The sequence below is a fragment of the Lemur catta genome, chromosome 16 (assembly GCF_020740605.2).
Source record: "Lemur catta isolate mLemCat1 chromosome 16, mLemCat1.pri, whole genome shotgun sequence".
Classification (NCBI taxonomy): domain Eukaryota; kingdom Metazoa; phylum Chordata; class Mammalia; order Primates; family Lemuridae; genus Lemur; species Lemur catta.
The window spans coordinates 12014265-12037610 of record NC_059143.1 but is presented as its reverse complement, the minus strand read 5'-3'; the positions used below and the strand labels follow the sequence as shown (position 1 = coordinate 12037610).

The 23346-nt window shown below is 37.9% G+C and overlaps 1 protein-coding gene across 3 annotated transcripts in view; it reads right to left on the bottom strand.

Moving 5' to 3' along the window:
* The window catches only part of LPIN2 (lipin 2), an 84365-nt gene that overhangs the window by 35904 nt on the left and 25115 nt on the right, over positions 1–23346 (bottom strand). Inside the window, exons 1-2 of one of the 3 annotated variants that reach the window (XM_045527399.1) lie at positions 21675–21915; positions 5006–5206 (exon numbers count right to left, since the gene is read on the bottom strand). In XM_045527399.1, the coding sequence (XP_045383355.1) occupies positions 5006–5206; positions 21675–21779 (306 nt within the window). In that variant the 5' untranslated portion in view covers positions 21780–21915. Of the gene's footprint in view, positions 1–5005; positions 5207–21674; positions 21916–23346 lie in introns of those variants that run through there. The other 2 variants (XM_045527400.1, XM_045527401.1) reach the window with 2 other exon arrangements.

Here is a 23346-nt window from a genome sequence, read left to right as displayed (position 1 = left end):
ACTAAGAAGAGGAAGAGGAAAAGAGAACAGAGGAGAGGGAAGGGGGAGGGGGATAGAAGAGAAGGGGGAAGGGGGAGGGGAGAGTGAAGGAAAGAGGAAGAGGAGGGAGGTGAAGAAGGAAAGAGGAAGAAGAAGGAAAGAGGAGAAGGAAAGAGGAGGAGGAAGGAGGAGGAGGGAAGAGGGAGGAAGAGGAGGAACAACTTATGAAAAAGCTTTGTGTAGTTCAGTAGCCAAAAGAAAGACCAAGGAACCCTAAGAGAATGCAGGATGAAAGCAATGTGGGGCTCTGGAAAGGATCCTGAAACAGAAGACAAAAGTGGAAAAACTGATGAAATTTAGATAAGGTCTAAGAGTTAACAGTATTACACCAATGTTAATTTCCTGGTTCTGATCATTGTAGGATGGCCATGTAAAATGTTAACATTAGGGGAAGAAGGTGGATGAAAAATATATGCAAAATTTTTAAAACTACATATGCAACTTGTCTGTTAGTAAAATTAACTCAAAAAATAAAAAGTTACAAAGTCAGTCAACATCATGAAAAACAAAGACTGAGGAACTGTCACAGAGTAAGATGACAGGACAAAAAAACACTCCTTTTAATTGTGGAAATGATTTCATGGGTACAAACGTGTTAAATTGTATCCTTTACATATGTGCAGTTTATTGTATATTATAAAACAATAAAGCTGTAAAAAAGGATGAACAAAGAAAATGGGAAAATGAGCAATTAATACAGCGTAATGAGTAAAAAAAATTCTATCCAATTTAAGAAATGTTGATAAAATGATTACTCAAAAATTCACTTTACTTTTACTTTTTAAATGAAATGGCTCCATAAATCAGTTTCCATAGGACAAATATTAATCACTTTTCACTCAGCCTTCCTTAACATTTTATATTAGTCTGAATATTTACTGCAGAGAAACTCAGGCTGGTAGAAGTTACTTAAGCATCTCTAGAGTCAAAATAAAATTTCTGAAGCAGCTGCAACAATAGTAGCTTCTTCTACAATCATAGAAATAATGTTTACTAACTTAAAAAATTTATGTGAAAACTGAAATAGTAAAAAGGCTTATTTTTTCCACATTTTAAGTTTCTCAGGATAACTTCAGTAAAATATTTAAATTTATTTGACTAGAAGCTGAACATAGAAAGTAATTAAAATAATCATTTGTTGATTTGTTGTATAAACTCTTTGTTTAGGTTAAATAATACAAATTATTTAGCTATTTTATATTTAATAAAAATAGATTCAAACCAGTATTCTTTAAAATTTTCATTTTAGGAGGTTAGTCATTCATCCAGTGTAGCTGGGAAAATAGAATAATGCTTCTTTAGGATGCAAACTCAGAGCCTAAACTATTTATAGACCATCTTAGAAAACTTAACACTTCACCACCTTTACTTTTAAAGATCAAATATGATATTGCTCAATATGACTGTTGACTTTATTCTCTTGATTTGACTTTGAATGGAGTTTGGTCTTTCCCCAAATTAAACCTGACATCAAACTGTGCCGATACTGAGTATATTTAAAAGAATACGCCATGAGCCCTTTAGGCAACAAAGGAATAAGATTTTAAAAATATTTTGAAAGATAGTACCAAGTTGGAATAAATGCTTCCCAAGGTGATTATATTAAAGAGGACACTCATTATGATGCATTAAATTCTAGTCAACTGGCTTTTAAAATAACCATTTATTTTCATACAGTCATACTTCGTACATTGTGGCTCAATCTTGCCCAACATGTATGACTAAGATGTTGAAATGGAACTGATAGCTCTGAGAAATACTGGATGTAGTAGATACTTGATTTGGCTTGCCATTCACTGGGTAAGACATCTCTGTCTTTTGGGAACCGAGTCATCCTCTATTTCAGACCATATACAGATTGAGCATCCCAAATCCAAAAATCCCAAATCCAAAAATTTTTGAGCACTAACGTGACACTCAAAAGGAAATGCTCACTGGAGCACCTCAGATTTTGGGTTTTCATATTTAGGATGCCTAACCAGTAAGTATAGTGCTAATATTCCAAAGAAGAAAACCGAAATCCAAAACATTTATGGTCCCAAGCATTCTGGATGAGGGATACTCAACCTGTATTTCAGGTATGGCTTCAGGGAATGGAGGTGGGGCTGTTGACCAAGCCAAGCCAATCAATATATTCCATCTCTAGCTACAGCGACAGATGGGGAGACTAAATACTGAGACTCCTGTAGGAAGCTCTCTTTCCACTGGGGTTGAATAATGGGAAGTGAGCCTGGAGGTATTGGTCATCCAACTTTAGAAAGAACCCACACAAATGGAAGCAGAACTGAGGTGGGTAAAGAGAAAGAATTCTGATAGTACCTTCAGAGCCTCTTAATACAGCCCTGACTAAATCAAATGCCTCCGGACCTTACTTATGCAAGCTTTTTTGCTTAAGCTAGTAGGAGGTAGATTTCTGTCACCAGCTAAGAAAACAGTTCTAACACACTGGGGATTATTTAACTTTGATAAATAATCAAATCAGTAGTTTTGTGATAAGTCAAAAAATTAATATTTAAAAATATAAAGTGCAGGTTTACCTTCTAAATTTAAACTCCTGAGTTATGAAATATACTAAGAGTATTGGTATTCCATCAAGTAAGAACTTATCAATGGCAGTGGGAAAATTATTATACCACATCTCTCTAAACAGTGGTTTTAAGGTGGTCATGATTTCAAGTCCATTTCATAGGTGTTGCTATATTTGAAAATTTGTTTCAAGTAAGTTTTGACAGTTTAAAAATCAATGACCAGCTTTCCCTAACCCAGGCTGATTTAAAGTAAAACAAATAGTTAATGCAAATTGCCAGCATATCTCAAGGTACATGGTTTTAATTCTGCCATCACAGGAAAGCTGTGTTTTGGTAAATCAAATGGCCATATTGCTTCCCAGACATATTCTCTGGGTTTCTGGGATACCAAGGGAGGGAGTGGGGGAAAAATTTTTTTCTCTTTTCCTAAATCTCACAGACACACTCCCATTAAAAATTCAAGGATTTGACAAGATATTGAACAAAATGAGCTGTGTAGCTTTGCATAGAAATTGTATTACTTCTTAAATTAGAAGCACACAACATGCAGAAAAAGGTGTTTTATCTGCTGTCACCATTTACAGATCCACAAGTGCTTACGTATATCTGCCTGCAGGTTCCATTCTGATAAGCCAGAGGACTGATCCAATCTGCTGACCAAAAACCCAGATGCCAACAACAACAACAACAAAAAAAAAAGCCTCAGAAACAGTTTTACACATAGATCCTTACACAACTAATGGGAAATTTCAGTGCATAAAGTTCGCTGCTGATTCCCTCAAAACAGACCCAGTCTGAAAGCACTATTAGTATTATTGGAAAGAAAGAAAAAATTCCAGAGATGCTCAACTGTGGCTAAACACCACAGTTTTGCAATGGAAAGTTTCTAAGTCACTAAGCAAACTACAGCCACTTTTGCTTTCTAAAGGGTGACTCTGAACAGAGGCCAGACCACACAAACCCTGCCACCCTGAAATGTGGCTGTGCAGTGGAAAATGATTTTGGAACACACAGAAATGAGACATTTTTTCCTGGAGGGGAAAAAAAATAATATCTAGTTTCATGGAGTCCATCTTCTTTCCCCTCAAAATAATATAAGTTTAATTAAATAGAAAGAAACTGCTATTTAAAGAACAATATCAGCTATGTGGAATAGCAAAAAGCTGAAAATAAATGTTTTCAACTTATGCCAGTGGTCTTCTAACACAGCGGTCCCCAACCTTGTTGGCACCAGGGACTGGTTTCATGGAAGACAATTTTTCCACAGACTGGGGGTGGGGGAGAGGGATGGTTTCATTCAAGTGCATTACATTTATTGTGCACTTCTATTATTATTACATTGTAAAATGAAATAATTATACAACTCACCATAATGCAGAATCTAATGCCACTGCTGATCTGACAGGAGGCCGAGCTCAGGCGGTGATGTGAGTGACGGGGAGAAGCCACAAATACAGATGACGCTTTGCTCTCTCACCTGCTGCTCACCTCCTGCTATGCGGCCTGGTTCCTAACAGGCCATGGACCAGTACCAGTCCACGTCCCAGGGGTTGGGAACTGTAGCTCTAAAACATACTTTTAGGCCTGTGCTGGAAAATGGTGAGGATCTTTTGTTGTGCTTAAAAAGCTTGACAAAACCTCTGTACGTGATTTAAGTAGATACTATGGGGCAAGAGTAGAAACAAAAATACTACTATGTATCTGCAAAGTTTTATTACTAGCTCAATTTTCTAACTTGATTGACATCAGATATAACCTTCTAAACTACTCTAACTACTAAACCGTCTAACTACTCCATAACCTGAAGGGAAGAGGCTATAAAAAGAGACAGGAAGAAAGAAAGAAAGAAAAACCAACATAAATATCTTCTTCCTGAATGAATCTTCCCTAAAACAAATGAAAGTCAACCAGTCTATGGTCTGTGGGTTAGCATTTCAGGCAGATTTGGGGAGAAGTCCTGGTATCAATAACAGAAGTTAGATTACAAATAAGATTTTACAGCTTTGTCAAAACAAAATGTGCTGTTAATTTCCTTTAAACAAATTTAATGTATTATTGATTATATCAGCCTATTCCAGTTACAATTAGTCTGATGGTATTAGCCTAAATACTTTTAAATGCTGTATAAGGAAAATTTTTTTTTTCTAAGTATGCCTAACCTCCACATTTATAACTCTAGCTTCTGTTTTGTTCTTCTGAGTTGCAACATGTAGGATTATCATAAACATTTTCAGTTTCTTTTTCCCTTGGAGAGACTTCCTGTGGTAGGGTAGGAAGGTTTTTTGAATTCAGAAGCAACTTCAAAAGCAACATTGTTTTCAATATCATTCAGGTTTAAAAAAAAAAAAGGCCCGGAGAGCTCACAATAACTAAGGATTTACTCATTGGCACTGTCCAATTTTTCCCCTCCTTGAGGAAAGGCTATGCACCGCACTCACCACTTTCTCTTTGGATCTCAGGACTCCCAGCTTCCCGAACCGAACGTGGAAAGGCGAACACTGATAGGTGCCATCCTGCTGCTGCACCACAATGACATCAATGCACCCAGAGAGGGTGGCCTGGTTAATGCCCTTGTAGAGTTCCTTCACGGTGACAATCACCTGCCCGGCCAGCTGTCCCACATAATTCATGGTTTGAGACTACAAGAAAAATAATTAAATGAGATGTTAACACTGAATGTGTGGATCTATTGACAATGACAAAGAAATAACTGTAGTAACAAAAACTATATTGTTCATTTGCACACCAGATTTCACACAGTTATTAACTTTGCTAATTTTGAACCCAACAGTCTTATGCTACCACTGTTTCTACACATTTCCACACATACACAATCCCAGACTGTCCTCCTTTTATCCCAGAGGCTGTTCCAGCCAGGGCCTGAGGCATGCAGAAGTTCCTTTTCCTCTCCCACATCACAGACAGTGCCAGCAACTGCCATTAGGGATTTTCCCCTAAAGTTCGGGACCAGCAAGGAATCACCAAAGAACCCTGGCCACTACCGCTACCCTCCTGCCCAAAACCATTTGGAGCCTGGGGCTACGGCATCCACTCAGGCCATAGCAGCCAAGCAGAAAAAACAAAGATCATCCGGAAGACCACCCCTAGGAGAAACCAGAAATTCATCTTCCAACAGGAACAATGTAGTAAGAGAGGCATTCTGCACTGAACCATTATCTGAACTATTATCGTTCTGATACATGTGAGATTAAATAAATTCTGGTGAGCTGGCCTGAGTCTAGCCCATTTATAACATTACTTCTAAGGAAAATCCCTTCAATGCCTCTACACACCTAATTGGAATATCTATTTGTATTCCACAAAGTTCAAAGCACAGAAAAGGTTTTAATCTTGTTCCTTAACCTTAATTCACAATTAAAATCAGGATCACCAGGGGTCTGCAAGGAGTCTGCAAGGAGTCTGCCAGAGAGGAGGGACGCTGCAGCTGAAGCCAAAGCTGCCTTCATCTCCTTGGCCCCACCCCCAACTCTTCCACTAATTTAAAAAAAAAAAAAAAGGAGAAAAAAAAAAATCCTTTAGTCCTAGGGTTGTCAGATTTCATTTCCAGCTATTGAATATACCATTTCACTTGTTAGACATTGACATCCCTAATATTACGTCAAAGCACAATTTGGGGAAAGCCATTCTCCTGGGACCAGAGTGATGTTGACCAAGACAGGAGACCCTCCTCTACTGCTCTGGCTAATTCAGAGGCCGACTTTCACCCAACCACAGGCAAGACCCACAGACTGTTCTCCACATTGTTCACCATAAGCACAATTGTTTCTCTAAACCCAGCTTTGGAGCTGCCTCAAGCTTAAATTTCCATGTTCTGAAAAGTTCCAGAGAGCACATTCTGTGTTGCCAGGCAAGTCCAAAGCAGAACTGGGAGGAAGAACGCCATCCCCTTGGGAAAACTCAGGGGCCTGCCAGGACATGTGCCCACACAGAGCCTCACTCAACTCTTCACAGCCGAGTGAGTACCCACAGCAGAGCTCTGATTTGACTCAAAAATCTTTTCTATTCCTACAACACAGATGTAATGCTTAATCAAGGCTCCTCAGTTCTACACCATGAAGCACAGCCACAGTAATTTTGCCCTGGAAAAATTTTTAAATATTTTAATGCTAACATTACCAAAGCCCCAAAATGCACCTACCGAAGAGCTGTGAGTTATGTAAACTAGCCACAAAACTTACCATTAAATAACAAAATAAAGTGGAATCCTTTAAAACAATTACGATCTGGTGATGATATTGGTTTTAGAATAAGTGATTTGATCTGGATAGCTAGGCCAAATTAAGTACATATCAAGTGCACAGTAATTCTTTCTTGAACGAATAGAGGAATAATTGAATGAACCAATAATAAACTAGACTAAAAAAGAAACACATGTGGGGAGGAAATAGTATTTCATCAGCATAGTCACATAACATCATTACATTTTTAAAAATTAACTTTTCTATTTTGAGACCATTGTAGATTCACATGCAGTTGTAAGAAATAATACAGCTAGATTCCATGTATCCTTGACCCAGGTTCCCTAATTGGGAAACTAGGGCAACATCACAATTGGTATCAACACTGATTTAGTTAAGATTCAGAACATTTCCATTATCACAAGGAACCCATCCCTCCTGCTGCCTTCTACAGTCACACCTACTTCCCTCCCACCTCACTCTCTCCTGAATCCCTGGCAACCACTAATCTGTTCTCTACTTCAATACTTGTCATTTAAAAAAAGCTTAACGGCCAGCCTGTAATCCTAGCACTCTGGGAGGCCGAGGCGGGCGGATCATTTGAGCTCAGGAGTTCGAGACTAGCCTGAACAAGAGCGAGACCCCGTCTCTACTAAAATATAGAAAGAAATTAGCTGGACAACTAAAACTACATAGAAAAAAATTAGCTGGGCATGGTGGCACATGCCTGTGGTCCTAGTTACTCGGAAGGCTGAGGCAGGAGGATCATTTGAATTTGAGCTAGGCTGACGCCACGGCACTCTAGCCAGGGCAATAGAGGTAAGACTCTGTTTCAAAAAAAAAAAAAAAAAAGCTTAATAAGATATTTTATTTAATCTACTATATATAAAATATATTTGAAATGTAATCAGTATAAAATTATTTTTTGCTTTTAACTTTTTGTCATTTTAAGAGAAAATTACATGAGTGGAAACATACTGTATGTAACCTTTTGGGATTGCCTTTTATCACTCAGCATATTTCTCTGGAGATTCATCCAGGTTTTGTATCAACGGTTTGTTCCTTTTTATTGCTGAGCAGCATTCCATGGTATGGACATACTATAGTTTGTCTAATCAGTCACGTGTTGAGGGACAGCTGAGCTGTTACCAATTTTTGGCCGTTACAAATAAAGTTATTATTATAAGCATTCATGTACAGGTTTTTGTGTGAAAATAAGTTTTCATTTCACTGAGATAAATGCCCAAGAGTGGAACTGCTGGGTTGCATAAAAATTGCATGCTTAGATTTTTTAGAAAATTGCCAAACCGTGTTCCAGAGTTGCTGTGCTGTCGTTTTACATTCCCACCAGCAATGTATGAGAGATCCAGTTATCTGGCATCCTCACCACAATGTGGCATTGTCACTATTTTTTATTTAGCCGTGACAACAGGTGTGTAAATTTTAATTTGCATTTCCCTAACGGCTAATGATGTTGAACATCTTTCCATATCCTGATTCACTGTGTGTATCTCATTGAATTTTGTTTCGTAAGAGACCACTGCAACTAATTTAGAGGAAAAGAGAATACACGCCTTTTTTGTTCCTTATTTCTGACGTCATGGTGTATTGTTTTTATATGTTAAGAAAGTCTCCAAAGACAGAAGTAAAATAAAATTCAGCCTTAGGTATTTCATCTTTTCACCCTCTTTTACCAGGTAGTTAATTCTTGGCAACACGGAACAGTTCTTCGGAATTTTCATATTGTGTAAGTAATATACATTCATGACATGCTTTTTGCCTATCATGGTACACACATTAAACAGTATCCAAGTACTTCTTTACATTGCTGCTTGACTGATGGTGACTATGTTAAAACATTTTGTTACAAGAAATAAAAAAAATACATAACTAATTATATAGGCCTTTTCTTAAGTGAAACTGAAAAATAATAACTTTTAAACATCTACATTCAGATACAAACAAGTCTTAAAAACATAACTGTGTAACAAGCTTACATCAACTAGAGCATAAAATCCATAATTAAGTGTAACTCCATCTATTCAAGGATGATTTTAATTACCATGGTTAAAGGATGTGCTGTTATACACGAAAATCTATTGTGTAAATGCCAGTTGCTAAATGTAGAAAAATACAGGCTGTCAAATGACTGGTTTTCTCTTGGCAGATATAAAACAATTCCATTTATATTATGGGGGCTGGGAAAACAAAAGTGAAAGGAGGCCTGGTGCCTTAACATGTCCTACACCCTGGGACCAATGAGCAACAACCTGCCCAATGAGCCACAACCTGCTATAAGGGTCACCCCAACATAGCTGGAGGAAAAGCAGTTGATCATCATATGCACAAGTGGGTAAGTTAAACAGCTTCCTCTTTAAGCAGAATCTAGCACCGTAAAACTTTATTCCTACATACCAGCCCAGCACCAGCCACAATAAAGCAAAAAAAGAACAAAGGCAGGCCTGTCTTGGTCAATGCTTAGGAAAGCCAAATTCTGAACCAGGAGTGGAAAATGCATATGATCATGTAAATCTAGTCATGTATGGGGGAACACCCCACATTAGCTTTTGAAGTAAAGCAAGGATTTAAAAATATAGCAAAACAATGTACACTGTAAACTATTCATGATACTTTACAGTGAATGGTGAGGAAAAAATGTGGGGAGGGAGGAGAAAATGAAATAAAGACTGCAGAGTGACAGAAACCACAGAAGAGGGATGCAGAAACAAATGAAAAGTCACAGAGAAAAAGCAAAGACAGAATACGTAATTAGAAAGGCAGGCTGACCTGGAGATGCTAGCACAGAAAACACAAAGTGGAACTGACGGATGTTCACAGAGCAGCATCCCTATCTTGAGGCTTGCAAGCATAAATAAAAATTTAAAAATGTACTTACTGCTTACTGACACTGGAAAAGTTCATCCAGCCCAGTCTTTCAACAAATATCAAAAATGCTTCTAGTGCATCTCTGAAATATGGTAACAACAATCACACCAGCAGCAACTCTTTTTTTTTGAGAGCTTACCATGTTCCAAATTCTAAAGCTTATATGTTATCATCTCAGTACCTTTAAGCTAGTATTATTTCTATTTTTTAAAGATAATGAAATTGTGGCTTGGAAAGGTTAAATTGTTATAAACTGAATGTTTGTGGCCACCCCCTCCCCAACAAATTCACATGTTGAAGCCCAATGTGATGGCATTTGGAGATGAGGCCTTTGGGAAGTAATTAGGTTTAATAATTAGGTCATAAGGGTGGAGTCCCCATTTGATAGATTAGTGTCCTTATAAGGAGAGAAAGTGACCAGGGCCATACTCTCTCTTTCTCTTTCTCTCTCTCTCTCTCTCTCTCTCTCTCTCTCTCTCTCTCTCTCTCTTTTCCACATGAGGATACAGCAAGAAGTCTGCAAGCCAGGAAAGGGGCCCTCACCAGATACTGAATCTGCTGGCACTTTGATCTTGGACTTCCTGGTCTCTAGAACTATGAGAAATGAATGTCTTTTATTAAGCCACATTTGTTTAAGTCAGCTACCATCTGTGGTATTTTGTTATAGCAGCCCGGGCTAAGAGAAGCACCTTCTTAAACATCCTAAGTTATACTGCTTTTCAACGCTGGGATACTTCCAGTTGACAGAGACTCACTACTTCACTGAGAAGTTCATAACAATATAAGATAACTCTAGTTAGTATGTCCAGTAGAAGTTACAATGAATATCACTACCCTCTTCTAAAAGACACTACTACACACCGAAGAGTTGACTACTGTACAACCACAACTGGGTCTCATCTAGTCTGGGCTAAGCACTCTTACTCCTTAAAATATCTGAAACGACTGGATTTACTTTCACTTTTATGACAAAATAGAGAGTTGTCTGTGTCTTTCTTTAAATGAGATATCCAAAGCTAGACACAATGGCTCAGATACACCCTGACTGATATACAATGTATACAATATACACTGTGCTGTTTAGGTTTAGGTACCTGCCCTATGGGCTGGATTAAATGTTGGGAGCATCCAAGAAAAAGAGGTACTTATTGATCACTAACTAAAAAATAGAAAAACAAAATCAATAGACAATAGCAACTGGCTTATTAGAGGCGAAATGGCCCTTCACACATAAAATTCAACAGGCCAAATAGTCCTTCATGCATGAAATTCAATAGTGCCTACCATTAGTTTTTTCTTATCAAATATTTTAGGGTAGAAAAGGACATACACTGGAATAAACGGGTAGTTTTCAAGATTCAATTATTCACCATAAGTTTGAAGATTTGCTTAGCATCTTTCCTGAACATCAAAGAAACTAAATTTTCATGATATACGGTAGGGATTTATATATGTAAGTACCACATGCTAACTGACTGCACGACTGGAGCACCCTATAGTAGAGATTTAAAAATGAAATGCACCAATAAATAGGTTCAATCAAAAATAACTCTTGTTAAGGAAAAGAGTAACAGAGATACAAGGTAGTTAGTAAAATATAACTACAATAATTTATAAATTATCAATACAAAAATGGATACAGTCTGTATCACTTTTATAAGCACCATCAAAACCTGTTTCCTAATTTTTAAGTTTACGTTCGCATTCAATACTAGTATTATTAGTTAGCAGTACCACTACCAACAAGCACAACTACGGTTCTTACATGTCCCTCACATATGTGATAAGTGTGGTGTTCACCAATATATATCATCTCATATAGTCTTCATAAATCCCCATTTGTGTGGTATTACTATTTCCATTTATGTGAGGAAACGGAGGTTCAGAAATATCCAAGGTCACCACACTATTAAGTGGCAGAGCCAATATACAAACTCAAGTCTGAGTCTAGAACCTATGCCCTTAATTGCATCTCTAAGTGACAGAAATGCTCTAAGCAACCATTATAAAAGCCTTTTTCACAAAACTCCCAGATTTCTTACTGTAAGTGGGCTGCTTTCAGTAATCTGAGTATCATTTTTACTTAATGTTACTTGGCCACATAAATATAAAATGATTACAGGGAGTCCAAAGAAGCAATAACCACCCTCCAAGTCTCCTCACGCCACTATGAGAGGTAGCATCTTCAATTCTAACCCTCCCACCACTAGACCATGGTTCCAATGCTACAAGGAGGAGTTTCTGGGAGCATCACAAGTGGTCAGACTTGTGGACAGAGGTAAAAACAGCTTTTATCAAAGCACAGGCCATTCTGTCTAGCCTGCTGCTCACAGATGTGAGGAATATGCTAGGAGGGAACAGAGACCCCCTAGATGCTTCAGGAAATAGACATCAGGACCCTGCTACCTGTTTCAGTTTGTGCCTATGCTCCTGGACCAAACACCTCCAGGATGTCCATGATTACGCTGTGCATGTGATTAGCACTTAACATTTTTCAAGAACTTTCTCAAACATACCTCATTTGATCAAAAAGAATGTAGGTTATCCAAGGCAGGCATGATTCATTCCATTCAGGCTTGAGACTTGAGACAAGAGGTGTTTACTTTCCATTTCTGTTCATTAGAACCCAGTTCCTCCTTGACTCAGGGTCCCAACTTTCTCCACTAACTCCCATCTGTGACTTAAATCATTGGGTCTCAAGGTCAACTGGTGTCCTTGAGGGCACAAAATCTGAGAGCTGAACTCAAGTTACACTAAGTCCCTATAGTTTTTCTCCAGAAATCTCAGACTGAGGAGTGGCCAAATATGAATCTGGAGGATTCTGGAGGCTAAGAAGTGGGTGACGAAAGGGAGCAATGGTACCCACAGCAGCATCTGCCACAAGCTTCTCCCTGGCCAGGGAGGGCAGGGAGTAAAATTCACCCAGGGGCTTGCCCACATCTTGTGGGACCTTCACCAAGACGTTTTATAAAACATTTACGCTGTGCCCAGGAGATGCTATGGGGATCACAAACAATGAAAGATCACAACTTAGCTAGACTTACGGGATGGAAAATTACACAGAAGAGTAGAGTCTATGAGTAAGTAGCAAGCAGTGCCACAGACAGCGATGCTAAGCCTTGACAAAGAACCCAGCCTTCCTGAGAACCTGCTCTTAGATGTTTAAATTCAAGCAAATGCCTTATTTTGTATCTTAGTTTTTTTTCCCTTTCCCCCATTGTAGCATAATGCCAGTGTTTCCTTAATTTTTATTACTTTATATTCTCACTTTATAAAATAAGAAATAGGAAACAGAAGCAACACAAGGAAGAACCTGACCCACTACCCCAGGAACACCACAAAATAGATAGTTCATTAATGCTCATCTCATCGCCCTGAAGCTAAGACGGTCCCACGAGGAAATGCTGACAGTTGCATATCTAAAATTCACAGCTCCCAGACCACAGGTGGGGAATCTGCAGCCTTAAGGGCCACATGTGGCCTGCGAGGTAGGTCCTTAAGTGCAGTCTTTTGACTGAATCCAAATTTTACAAAACAAATCCTTTTATTTTTATTAAGACATTTTTATTTGTCTTTTATATTTTTAAAATGAATGTATTTAAAAGACCAAAGATTAAAATAAGTTTCAACAAAATAATCCTCCCAGATTGACTTGCACAATTAGAACATTGGTAAGCTATAAGGGCTAAACTGATAGCTGCTACACTCGTGATTTAGTTCTAACTTCCCCGCCTGACTGGCGCTACTACCGCACGAGGCTGGTGACAGACAGTTTATGGGGGTCGAGCTGTTATCAGCTTTGGCAATGGTGCACTGTGTTTCTGTTTGAAGTGCAATTTTATAATAGTTGCACAGCTCAACAGTATTTTTTAATTCTGTCTGCTTAACAACCCATGATGTCAAAGACAACCAAGAGAATGCTAAAGGAAAAAAACATTTTTTTAATGAGGACTGAGAATTGCAATATTATCTTGTTTCTGGTAAAGATGATCTGCTTGCTTTGTGATACTACAATATCAACATTAAAGAAATACAACGCTCAGTAGCATTATAACACTCATAAGGACCACACGTATTTTAAGTTAGAGGGAGACGCACGGAAGGTTGTATTGCAGAAATTAAAGGATGAAAAGCAAAAGCAAAGACAATTCTTTCAAGCATCAATAAGACCTGGAAATAATGCCACTGAAGCAACTTATAAAGTACATTATATACTTGGGAAAAAAGGGAAGCCATTCAGTGATGTGGAAATTGTGAAAGAATGCATTGTTGAAGCTGTAGGATGCTCAGACCCTGATTATATTTCAAACTACAAACAACTGCCTCTTCCAAGGAGAACTATAACTGATCTGCAGCATGAATTAGCCTTCAACTTAACAGAACAAATTCATGCAATACTTCAAAAGGAAAATATATATTATTCAATTGCTTTGGATGAATCAACTGATACTACTAACTCAGCACAGGTTTTATACTTCATTTGGGTCATAACAAGATTTTCTTTGCTATGAAGAGTTACTCGCTTTGGGCACTCTCACAAACAGAACATGGGGAACAGATATCTTCTACAACTTTCAATATAAATGTCATGAAGTTGGACTGAATTTGGTAAATTCAGTTAGTGTATGTACAGACAGTACACCTTCCATGACAGGAAAATATGAAGGGTTTATTGTACAGATAAAAAAGAAGCATTAACAGATACAGATGCTCTCATTTCTTTTCATTGTATCTTGCACCAGCAAAATCTGTGCTAAAGCTACTATTTTAGGTAACACTTTGCAACAAGTTGTAAGTATCCTTAACTATATTTGTGCAAATGCAACATGGCATCCTCAGTTTTGTAACATTCTAAACATTTTATCTCTGCAAGGACAGTTAAATTTTATTAAGAACAGAATCAGCAATGTGAATTATTGAGAGATTTCTATAGGAATGCAGCATTTCTGTGTGATATGTCAAATCAAAACCCGAATATTTCTTTGCAAGGTAAAACACTCTACATATATGTGGCAAAATATCCAAGCATTTCGAAAAAGCTATCTTTTTTCCAAACATTTCTTCAAAAGGAAATTTCGGATGAACGTTTTCCCCAGTTAGCAAAGGTCATTGATGAGCAAGATGAGATATGCTAATCATCTGAAGAATACCCAGCACTGTTATAGACCTATCAATTGGAGAATACAGTGAAAGGTTCACTGACTTTAAGAATCATGACATCACACTCATATTAGCATTTCAGTCTCACCTAGTTGGTACCACCAAGGCACCTAAAGAACTACAGATGGAATTGATTGAGCTCTCAGTAGATGACATTTTAAAGTCATTGTCTGATGCTAAGAAAGATCAAATTGAAATATGGAAAAATGCAGTAGAATACCCATGCCTTTGGCAACCTGCCTGAAAAATGCTTCCTTGCTTTTCAACCACTTATTGTTGCGGATATGCATTCTCCTACCTAACCCAAATCAAGACACCCTTAAGGTCACAAATGACTAATACCCATACCCATCTACAGGATCAACTGAAACTGGGGCCCTCCATGCTGCAACCAAATATTCAAATGCTTTCCAACAAAAAGCAGACACAACAAAGTTATTAAAAGGTTAGTTAAGTTTAAAATTAACAAATAGTTTTCATTTTTTGAAATTAAGTACACAGTAGTTAGATTTTTACAAAATAATGTACATTTTTAAGTGTACCTAATTGAACTTTCTTGAATGCAGCCTTCTAAGATGAAGAGGTTCCCCACCCCTGTCCTGGACCCTCAGTGGAGCAAGAGCCCCAAATGTCTCAAGGCAGGTGTCTTTCTGCCTGGGCTGGTCAAACAGGGCTCTCCCTCCATTTCTAGGACCCTACATACAGAATCTGCAAACTAAAACCCAACACCTCCTGGCAAACTTCCCGAATACACCAACTTCTCCAGACAGCTTTTTTGACACAATGAAAGAGGAAGTCTGTAAGAAGCTATATCCCAGAAAGGCCTCTCAATGCATTAATGATATCCCTAACAGGTTTAATTTAGAAACAATCACATAAGACAACTGTGTAATTCCTTCAAGGAACAGAGGATCTGTAATCAAGCTATCAAAAGGTCCATTACACTGGCCTGTTTCTGGTAAAATTTAGTGTGTACAGTCAAAATTGGGCACCAGCTTCGTGCCAGGTACTGCAGTAAGTCCATTTGATAGAAACAAAATTCTGTCCTCTCACAAAGGACTCTGGTTCTTGAAAGAAACATATAACAAATACTGTCTTAACTTACATAATGTCTTGTGATAATGCTATTTTGGTGACTTTTAGGAAGACCAGAGAAGGAAAAGAAAAAAATCTGCTCGGGAGAGTCAGGAAGGCTTCAGAGAGCAGCAAATATTCTTCTAAGGGTGGAAATATGTGTGAGGGGTTCATCAGGCTAAGAAAAGGAAGTTTCCAGCAGGCAGTCCCAGACAGACAGAAAGCATGTAGCAAAAGCTTTTGCTTTAAATGCTAAGTTTGAAAGGCAAAAATGAGATGATGCAAGGCCTTGGACCCCATGCAAATTTATCTTGTTGGCAATGGTGCGATCAGTGGTTCTGGTCAGGGAAGTGACATGATTGGATCGTGTGGGGAGGACAAACTGGAGAAGAGGAGGCTCAAGGCAGAGAGCACTTCAGAAGCCACTATAACAAATTCAATCAGGAGTCGGCACAGTTCTAAGGCAGCAGAGGTATGCAGGAGACTGACAATCAGGAAGATCTGATGACAACAAAATAGACATTATAACCCACAGAATAAAATATTCATGAGTTCACACAGATAGACATAAATAAAATTTAAACTAATACATAAGTGGATAAGAAGGGACAGCTTTCTCTTAAAGATGAATTCCAATTAATGAAGAACGAACGAAGGAACTAGAAACTCACTATTAGAATATACTACAGATCCATTAAAGAATGTTAAAAATAGAAGACAAAAGTTTGAGAAACAGGATGTCTGCATATTCTCAAAATATCTTCCTCAAGATACATGTTCATTACAAAAGGAAAAATAGTAACTTTACAGTGGAGAAACATGGCAGACACCACCATGATCAAGTGATCCAAGGGAAACTTAGATACACTGACATCAGGGAAAAAAGACATATCAATACTGTGGTATTTTTATCCCAAAAAAAACATAGCCTCAATCTAATTATGAGACAGCATTAGACAAACCCAAATTGAGGGAAATTCTACAAAATATCTGACCAGTACTCATCAAAACACCAAGGTCATGAAAGACAAAAGAAGACTAAGCAACTGTCAGACTAGAAAAGATTAAGGAAACAATGACAATCCTGAAACAGAAAAAGGATGTTAGTGGAAAAAAATATGAATAAAGTCTATAGTTTAGTTTTAAACACAAAACAAGTATTCCTGGGCTCCACTACTGCCTCCATTTCTGCTTTAGTCTGTCTGGGAAATCTGTATTTTCTACTGAAAGTTCAGCAGAGATTCATTTCAGTGATCAGAAGACCTGGGAATCACTGTCCTCGGGAGTAGCTTCTCACCTGGATGAACATCACAGGCAGTCTGAGGAATCCTGACCAGTAGGCCACCCCCAGATTACAGGAGCAAGTACTCTTCAAAGCCCCCAACTGACCCAAAAATGTCAGCATATCTCAAGCTGTCTGATGACCACAGGTGAGTGGATGATTCCCAGTCTCCTCCTGTTTTCACGAGTGAACAGAGTTGAAGGGTGTCTTCCTGTTCATTTCCTGCCTCTCTTTCCCCTGAAGGAATTACTTTTTCCACCATGATTTCAATCGTAGGACTATCAGTCTATAATGGTTATGGTTTCATGCTTTGTTAGAATCTATGAGAAATCAAAGTGGCAAATGACTTCTACAATCTCACCTATTGCCCCTTGACCTAGCTGGAGATAGCTTCTCTATTTGCAGTTCAAGTACAGTTCAGATAAACCTGAGAATGTTATAACATTTTAGAGATTACACAGCTCTCTCTTCAGGTTTTCCTGGGATTCATCTTAGGCAGATTTCTGAAGAAAGTCTCTTCCACATAGATATGTACTAAGGTTAATATGGTACACCAAAGGCACACAAAGTTCTAAACACGATTTCATCACAAAACTAAAATGATATTCTAATAAGATCAGCATGTTGTTTTTTTCTACCATTTAAAAAATCTCTTCCCTATAATGTCTAAAGCAAATCATTCTAGATTATGTAATAGGCTTCAAACAAGGGATACTTTTCTAGAACAAGGCACAAAAACAAAAATTGGTTTCTACTTTTGATTAGATAAAAAAAGCAATGTAAAACACACACAAATTACCTACTCTAGAATATGTCTATAATTTTTTCTCTAGTGGATCTGGGTTAGTTTTGAATATTTAATACCTAAGATATGAATGTAACATATAAGTTGTCTAAAATCAGTGTTTTCTCAAGAGGGTGAAACTTATTTAGACCCTTTCAGAGAGTTGTGTCCAACTCCTCTAGACCTGGCCGGCACAGTTCCTAACTTTTTGGAGCATAAAAGGCACAGTGATGGAATTAAGACATGTTTTCCCAATGCACAAAGCTGAATGACCCCATACCTGGATCACGTCTACACTCAACCAGGCACTCTAACCAACTGAGTGGAAGAGCTCAGCTAACCGCGAGCGTGTAATCAGGACCATCTGGGCAAACTAGAAGAGGTACTATTTATGGAGGAAATAGTCCAGCTGTGTAATTCATAAACCCAGAGCAGCAAACAATTCAGACATACCAGTTAATGCAAACAAAAATAATTTATTTGTAACCCATCTACTGGACTCAGTTGTGGCACAATAAATATTTGCTGGATGAAGTGAATTTTGTTTCCTTTGAACTAATAGTTTTAGACATGCACTATACAGTTCTGTGTGGAGGCAGTTGTGTACAACCTGCAGCCTCAAGGCCACATGTGGCCCTCCAGGTCCCCAAGTGCAGTCCCTCAACCGAATCCAAACTTCATAGAACAAATCCCTTTATTAAAACGATTTGTTCTGTAAAATTTGGATTCAGTCGAAAGGCCACACTCAAGAATCCAGAAGGCCACATGTGGCCCCAAGGCCACAGGTTCCCCACCCCCTAAACATATTCATGGCCACAGTCTCAAAGCCACTCTCTGCCAAATTCCTGAGCTCATCTGTAGGTAAGAATTAAAAGAGGCAAGCATGCTGTGAAAATGAAGATTTTAAGAGAATTTAGTCCCCTAAACTGCCTATTAATAGTAACATCCCCAACCCTGTGCTGCCCAGCCACAATATATCCTCTTACCAGGTCTTAATGTTTTCAGTCCATATTCTCACTTGGCTGATGAGTCTACTAAAACAGACCTACAAATGTACTAGAATCCTCTCTCTCAAACATAGCTACCTTTGCAGGGGGTTAAGGAGCTATCACCTACTCACACCTCAGTGACAAGAGCACAAAGACCCAGCACTCCTAAAACTTAGAGGAGTTAGGCAGGAAAAGGAAAGGCATAATTTTAAAGCTCATCAAGGTTGTGAGCTGTAGAAAGTGGGAGCAAAAAGATGACTTTGAAAATGGAACCCAGAAAATGTTTAACCCAAAAATTTTGGTGAAACATGGCTCTTATCCAAGAAAGGAGGAGGAAATTCTTGCTTTAGCCCCTTCCTTCCTCCTTGTTCCAGGACTCAGAACTTCTGGTTAGTTGAGTTCTATGGTTAATTATAAGACAGTAAAGTTTAATAACATTATTTCTATGAGGAAATGAAATTCCACTCAATTAATAATCACTTGTGTAATTAATTTAGTTAATCCACTGCCCATGCTAAATAGGAGGAACCTGATTAGTTTTGGACCCATTTACCTCATGTTATTTTAGGATTTCAGGAAGCAAGGAGTATGACAATGTGCTATGGCTGGGGTTCCACACGCCCAGCCTCACCCCCACCCCCCGAGCCTGAAGCTCAGGGTTTCCAAACTTAGTATGAAGCACTCAGCCTCATATCACATCCCCCACTTACATGGTGACTTGCTACCTCCTACCACTGTTTACATTATTAAATCTCAGTGAGCTTTCTGGAGTCAACCAGAGGTGCCCAGGTCCTTTAATAAAGAGCTCAGAGAGAAAAGGATTGAGAAGCACTCACTGCTGCTCTCAAGGCTTCCTGGAATCCCCTGCAGCTGATGAAGATGTGAAGACCCAAGGTCAAGTCTCACTTCCGGTGAGAACAGGTCTGGGCCACAGACCTGGGCAACCTCTGTGCCTGGGGTTCTAAAAATGGCCAGGTGACCCCCTTGAGTCCCTTCCAGCTCTAAATTGCAGAAAGACTCCCAATTCTATAAGCACTTCTTAGGACTACAAGTTTGGCTAAGAACACCTTACCAAATAAACTATCTTCACTTTTTAAAAAACACGGAAACATGATTTTTTTAAATTCCCAATTACTAACAAAGCAATCTCCTTATGGTTTTTAAAATCATAAGATGTATACATTTACATTCCAAACACATAAACCATGAGAAATACTCTTTCAAAACTCAAACTGTCACCTTTTAAGAAGAGCAGTGCCCAAAAGCGTGTACCTTGTAAGGCCTGGACCCTGAAAACCAGGATTCTGCCTCTTGCCACACACAGCCAGGTTATAAAGTCAAACTCCTATACAATCATTACAGCTTATTAAGCAGATATCAAATCCCATAGACCAAACATCAGTCATTCAGAAAATTCACATTTCTCATGGGGCAGGGAGGTGACTCATGGGACTTCAATGTTCTAACAGCAACATAAAAGGGAACTGTTAATAAAATGCAGACTAAGCAAACACCCCTTGACCTCTCTGGAAAACACCAGCAGCAAGAAGTCCCTGAACTTCTTCCTATGACGGACACTTTATGTGAGTGTCAGTGCTACTTACTAAGTGCATTTTTAAAACAGTTCATAAAGAGTCAGCTATGTTCACTGTTCTCCCTTTTGACCTTTACATTAAATGCGTATGAGCCCGTATGTATATACATTCTGTAATATTAAAATATAGATTTTGAAAGCAAATTGCCTCCCTGGGTAGCACCTGACTTCCAGTAATATTCAAACAACATCTTTCCTTTAGTTTCTGAGAACTCTGAACAAGTACACTTTTACCAAACATCCAAAAGCAAAAAGCACACAGAATGTAATAAAATTTTTAAAGGTAACTTTATAATAAAAATTGTTTATAACTTTAAAACTAAAATCAGATTATGAACCACAGATTTTAGAAATCAATTTTTGTTTTGATTTTATGCCTGTTTTCATAAAAAATTCATCCTTTATTAAAAAAAGACATTTAAAATACATGTTTACGTCACATTATTTTTAAAGGAAAACGTGCAACAGGTAGAGTTAAATTATATCATCCTTAAAACACCTGATTTTGTTTCCTTAACGCAGACTTCTGGAACTTACACTAAACTTATATAATTTGCTCTATTTTATATCTTGTAACAAGAGAGAAAACTCTAGATCAAAAAAATTCAGAAATTTATATTTTTCCCACATATTTCAAGCTTATAAAGATTTTTTTGGTACATAATTACAAAGAAAGTAACTGTAATCACTCACCATAATATATTGGAATAAAATGCCAGTTTCAAAATATTACCTTAGATTTCAAAAAAAATTTGGCTGGGACCAAAATAAAAACCATAAAAATTTTAAATGACTTTTATACCTCAACTACTATACTTACATGCAAAGAGAATGTGAAACCAAATGTGAACCCTAGTTTTAAAAAATTCTCATTTTAAAGCAGCAATTTCATTTTTTTCTAGGCAGAAAGCTATTTATTAAATAACAACAAATTGAAAAACATAGAAAGATGGTGTAGGGCAAGTAGCCAAAGATTTCTGTTCTACATAACACCTAAAAGTTAATACAATTCAGTACAACATTCCATTTCCAGGTTAAAGGCGTCAGCCTCTCTCCTGTGGCGGGTTCCCTCCCCTCTTCTGTCAGCAGCATCCAGACTGAGCAGGCCAGGGGATGGGACAGTGACAGAGGTAACTCACCAGGATACCAGGAGGGGCCTTGTCATGGCAAACATCTCGAGTTTTACTTAACGGGTCTTCAGAAACCTTCTCTTCATCTTCACTATCATCTTCTAGGTAAAACATCTTAACATTGAACTAGCTTATCAAGCATGTCTTTTTTCGAAGATGAAGGTATCATCAAAACAGAAAGCTGCTCTCCTGACAAACTGAGTGCAAACTGTTTGCAGACACAGTGATATGGTTAAAACTGAAAGGAAATGGCTCTTTTAAAAAAAAGAGCAATGCATACACAACTTTACCAATGAGATTTGCTCAAAATGCCTCAACCCCCTCTCTCCAAAGCAGATAAGCAGGGGCATGGGACAGGCTGTGCCATGTGTTTACACTGATAGGTACCAAGACTTGCCCAATCACATGACAGCCACTGCGGCTTCCATCACACAGGACAGGGATTGAGTTAATAATTCTCTAAACCAATCACATCCTACTTTTACAAATAGGAACAGCTATACACATGGAGAAGCAACTTTATATAAACTTATCACGTGAGGGAAATAATTTACATACATTTTCTGAGCATCTGTGAGCTTCCCAAAGTCAGCCAATTCATGTAAGCTTTATAGAGCCCAACTACTAAACATTTTTACTTTGTCATATTGGCATGACCCAGAATGTTTTCAGAATTCTAGAAGATACTCTGCTCAGCACTGCAAATAACAAGCAAAACTTATTTGATTTCAAGAGTATGATAATGCAACACTGTAAAACTCAAACATTCCTGGTATTTCCTTGCCAGCTCTCAGTAAGTCAACATAAAGTAACTTTAGCTGAATTTTGCTAAACACGTAAAACATACTTAACACACATGGACAAAATATATTAGATTTTTGAATTAAAATATACTATTTTATTCAAACCATCATCTACGATTGTGCTGTTCATTACAAATAACCATTAGCAATAGGTGGCTATTGAGCATTTGCAATCAAGCTAGTACCAATCTCAATGTGCTCTAAGCATAAAACACTGGATTTTGAAGACTAAGAATGAAAAAGAATAATCACATAACTTTTTATACATATTATATGTTGAAATGATAATATTTTGGATATACCGAGTTAAATAAGATATTACAATTATTTTTACCTGGTCTTTTCTTTTTTAAAAGATTGTTAAAAATTGTGATTACTGCAAAATTTAGAACTACACATGTGGCTCACATTATGTTTCTATTGGGCGTACTTCTCTAGGACCCTGAGACAACCCTGAGACCAAAGTGGGAGGGGGAGGACATTCAGGCAGAGTTATACCTATGGAAGAACTGAAGACGACAGAACTGTTCATCATTCTTTAAAAGTTTTCAGTTAACTCATCAATAACACACTACTTGATCCACATACATTTAATGATCTTCACATCATTAAACTTTTTCTCTACATCTAAACTTCATAAAAAGACAAAATTTCAAATGCTTGACCAAGTAATGGGAGTTTGGTAACATTTAATACAGCAATACACCACACCAAGGTTCATACAGAATCAAATGTTAAGTGGCAGAATTAAGAACAAGTTACACCAAAATTAGAAATGGGAAAATCTACCTTGCCTTCAACATGTTTCCCTGCTTGCTGTCCTGCCTACCAAATAGTAATGTGAGCCTGGAGCACACCGAAGCACCCACAGTTGCTTG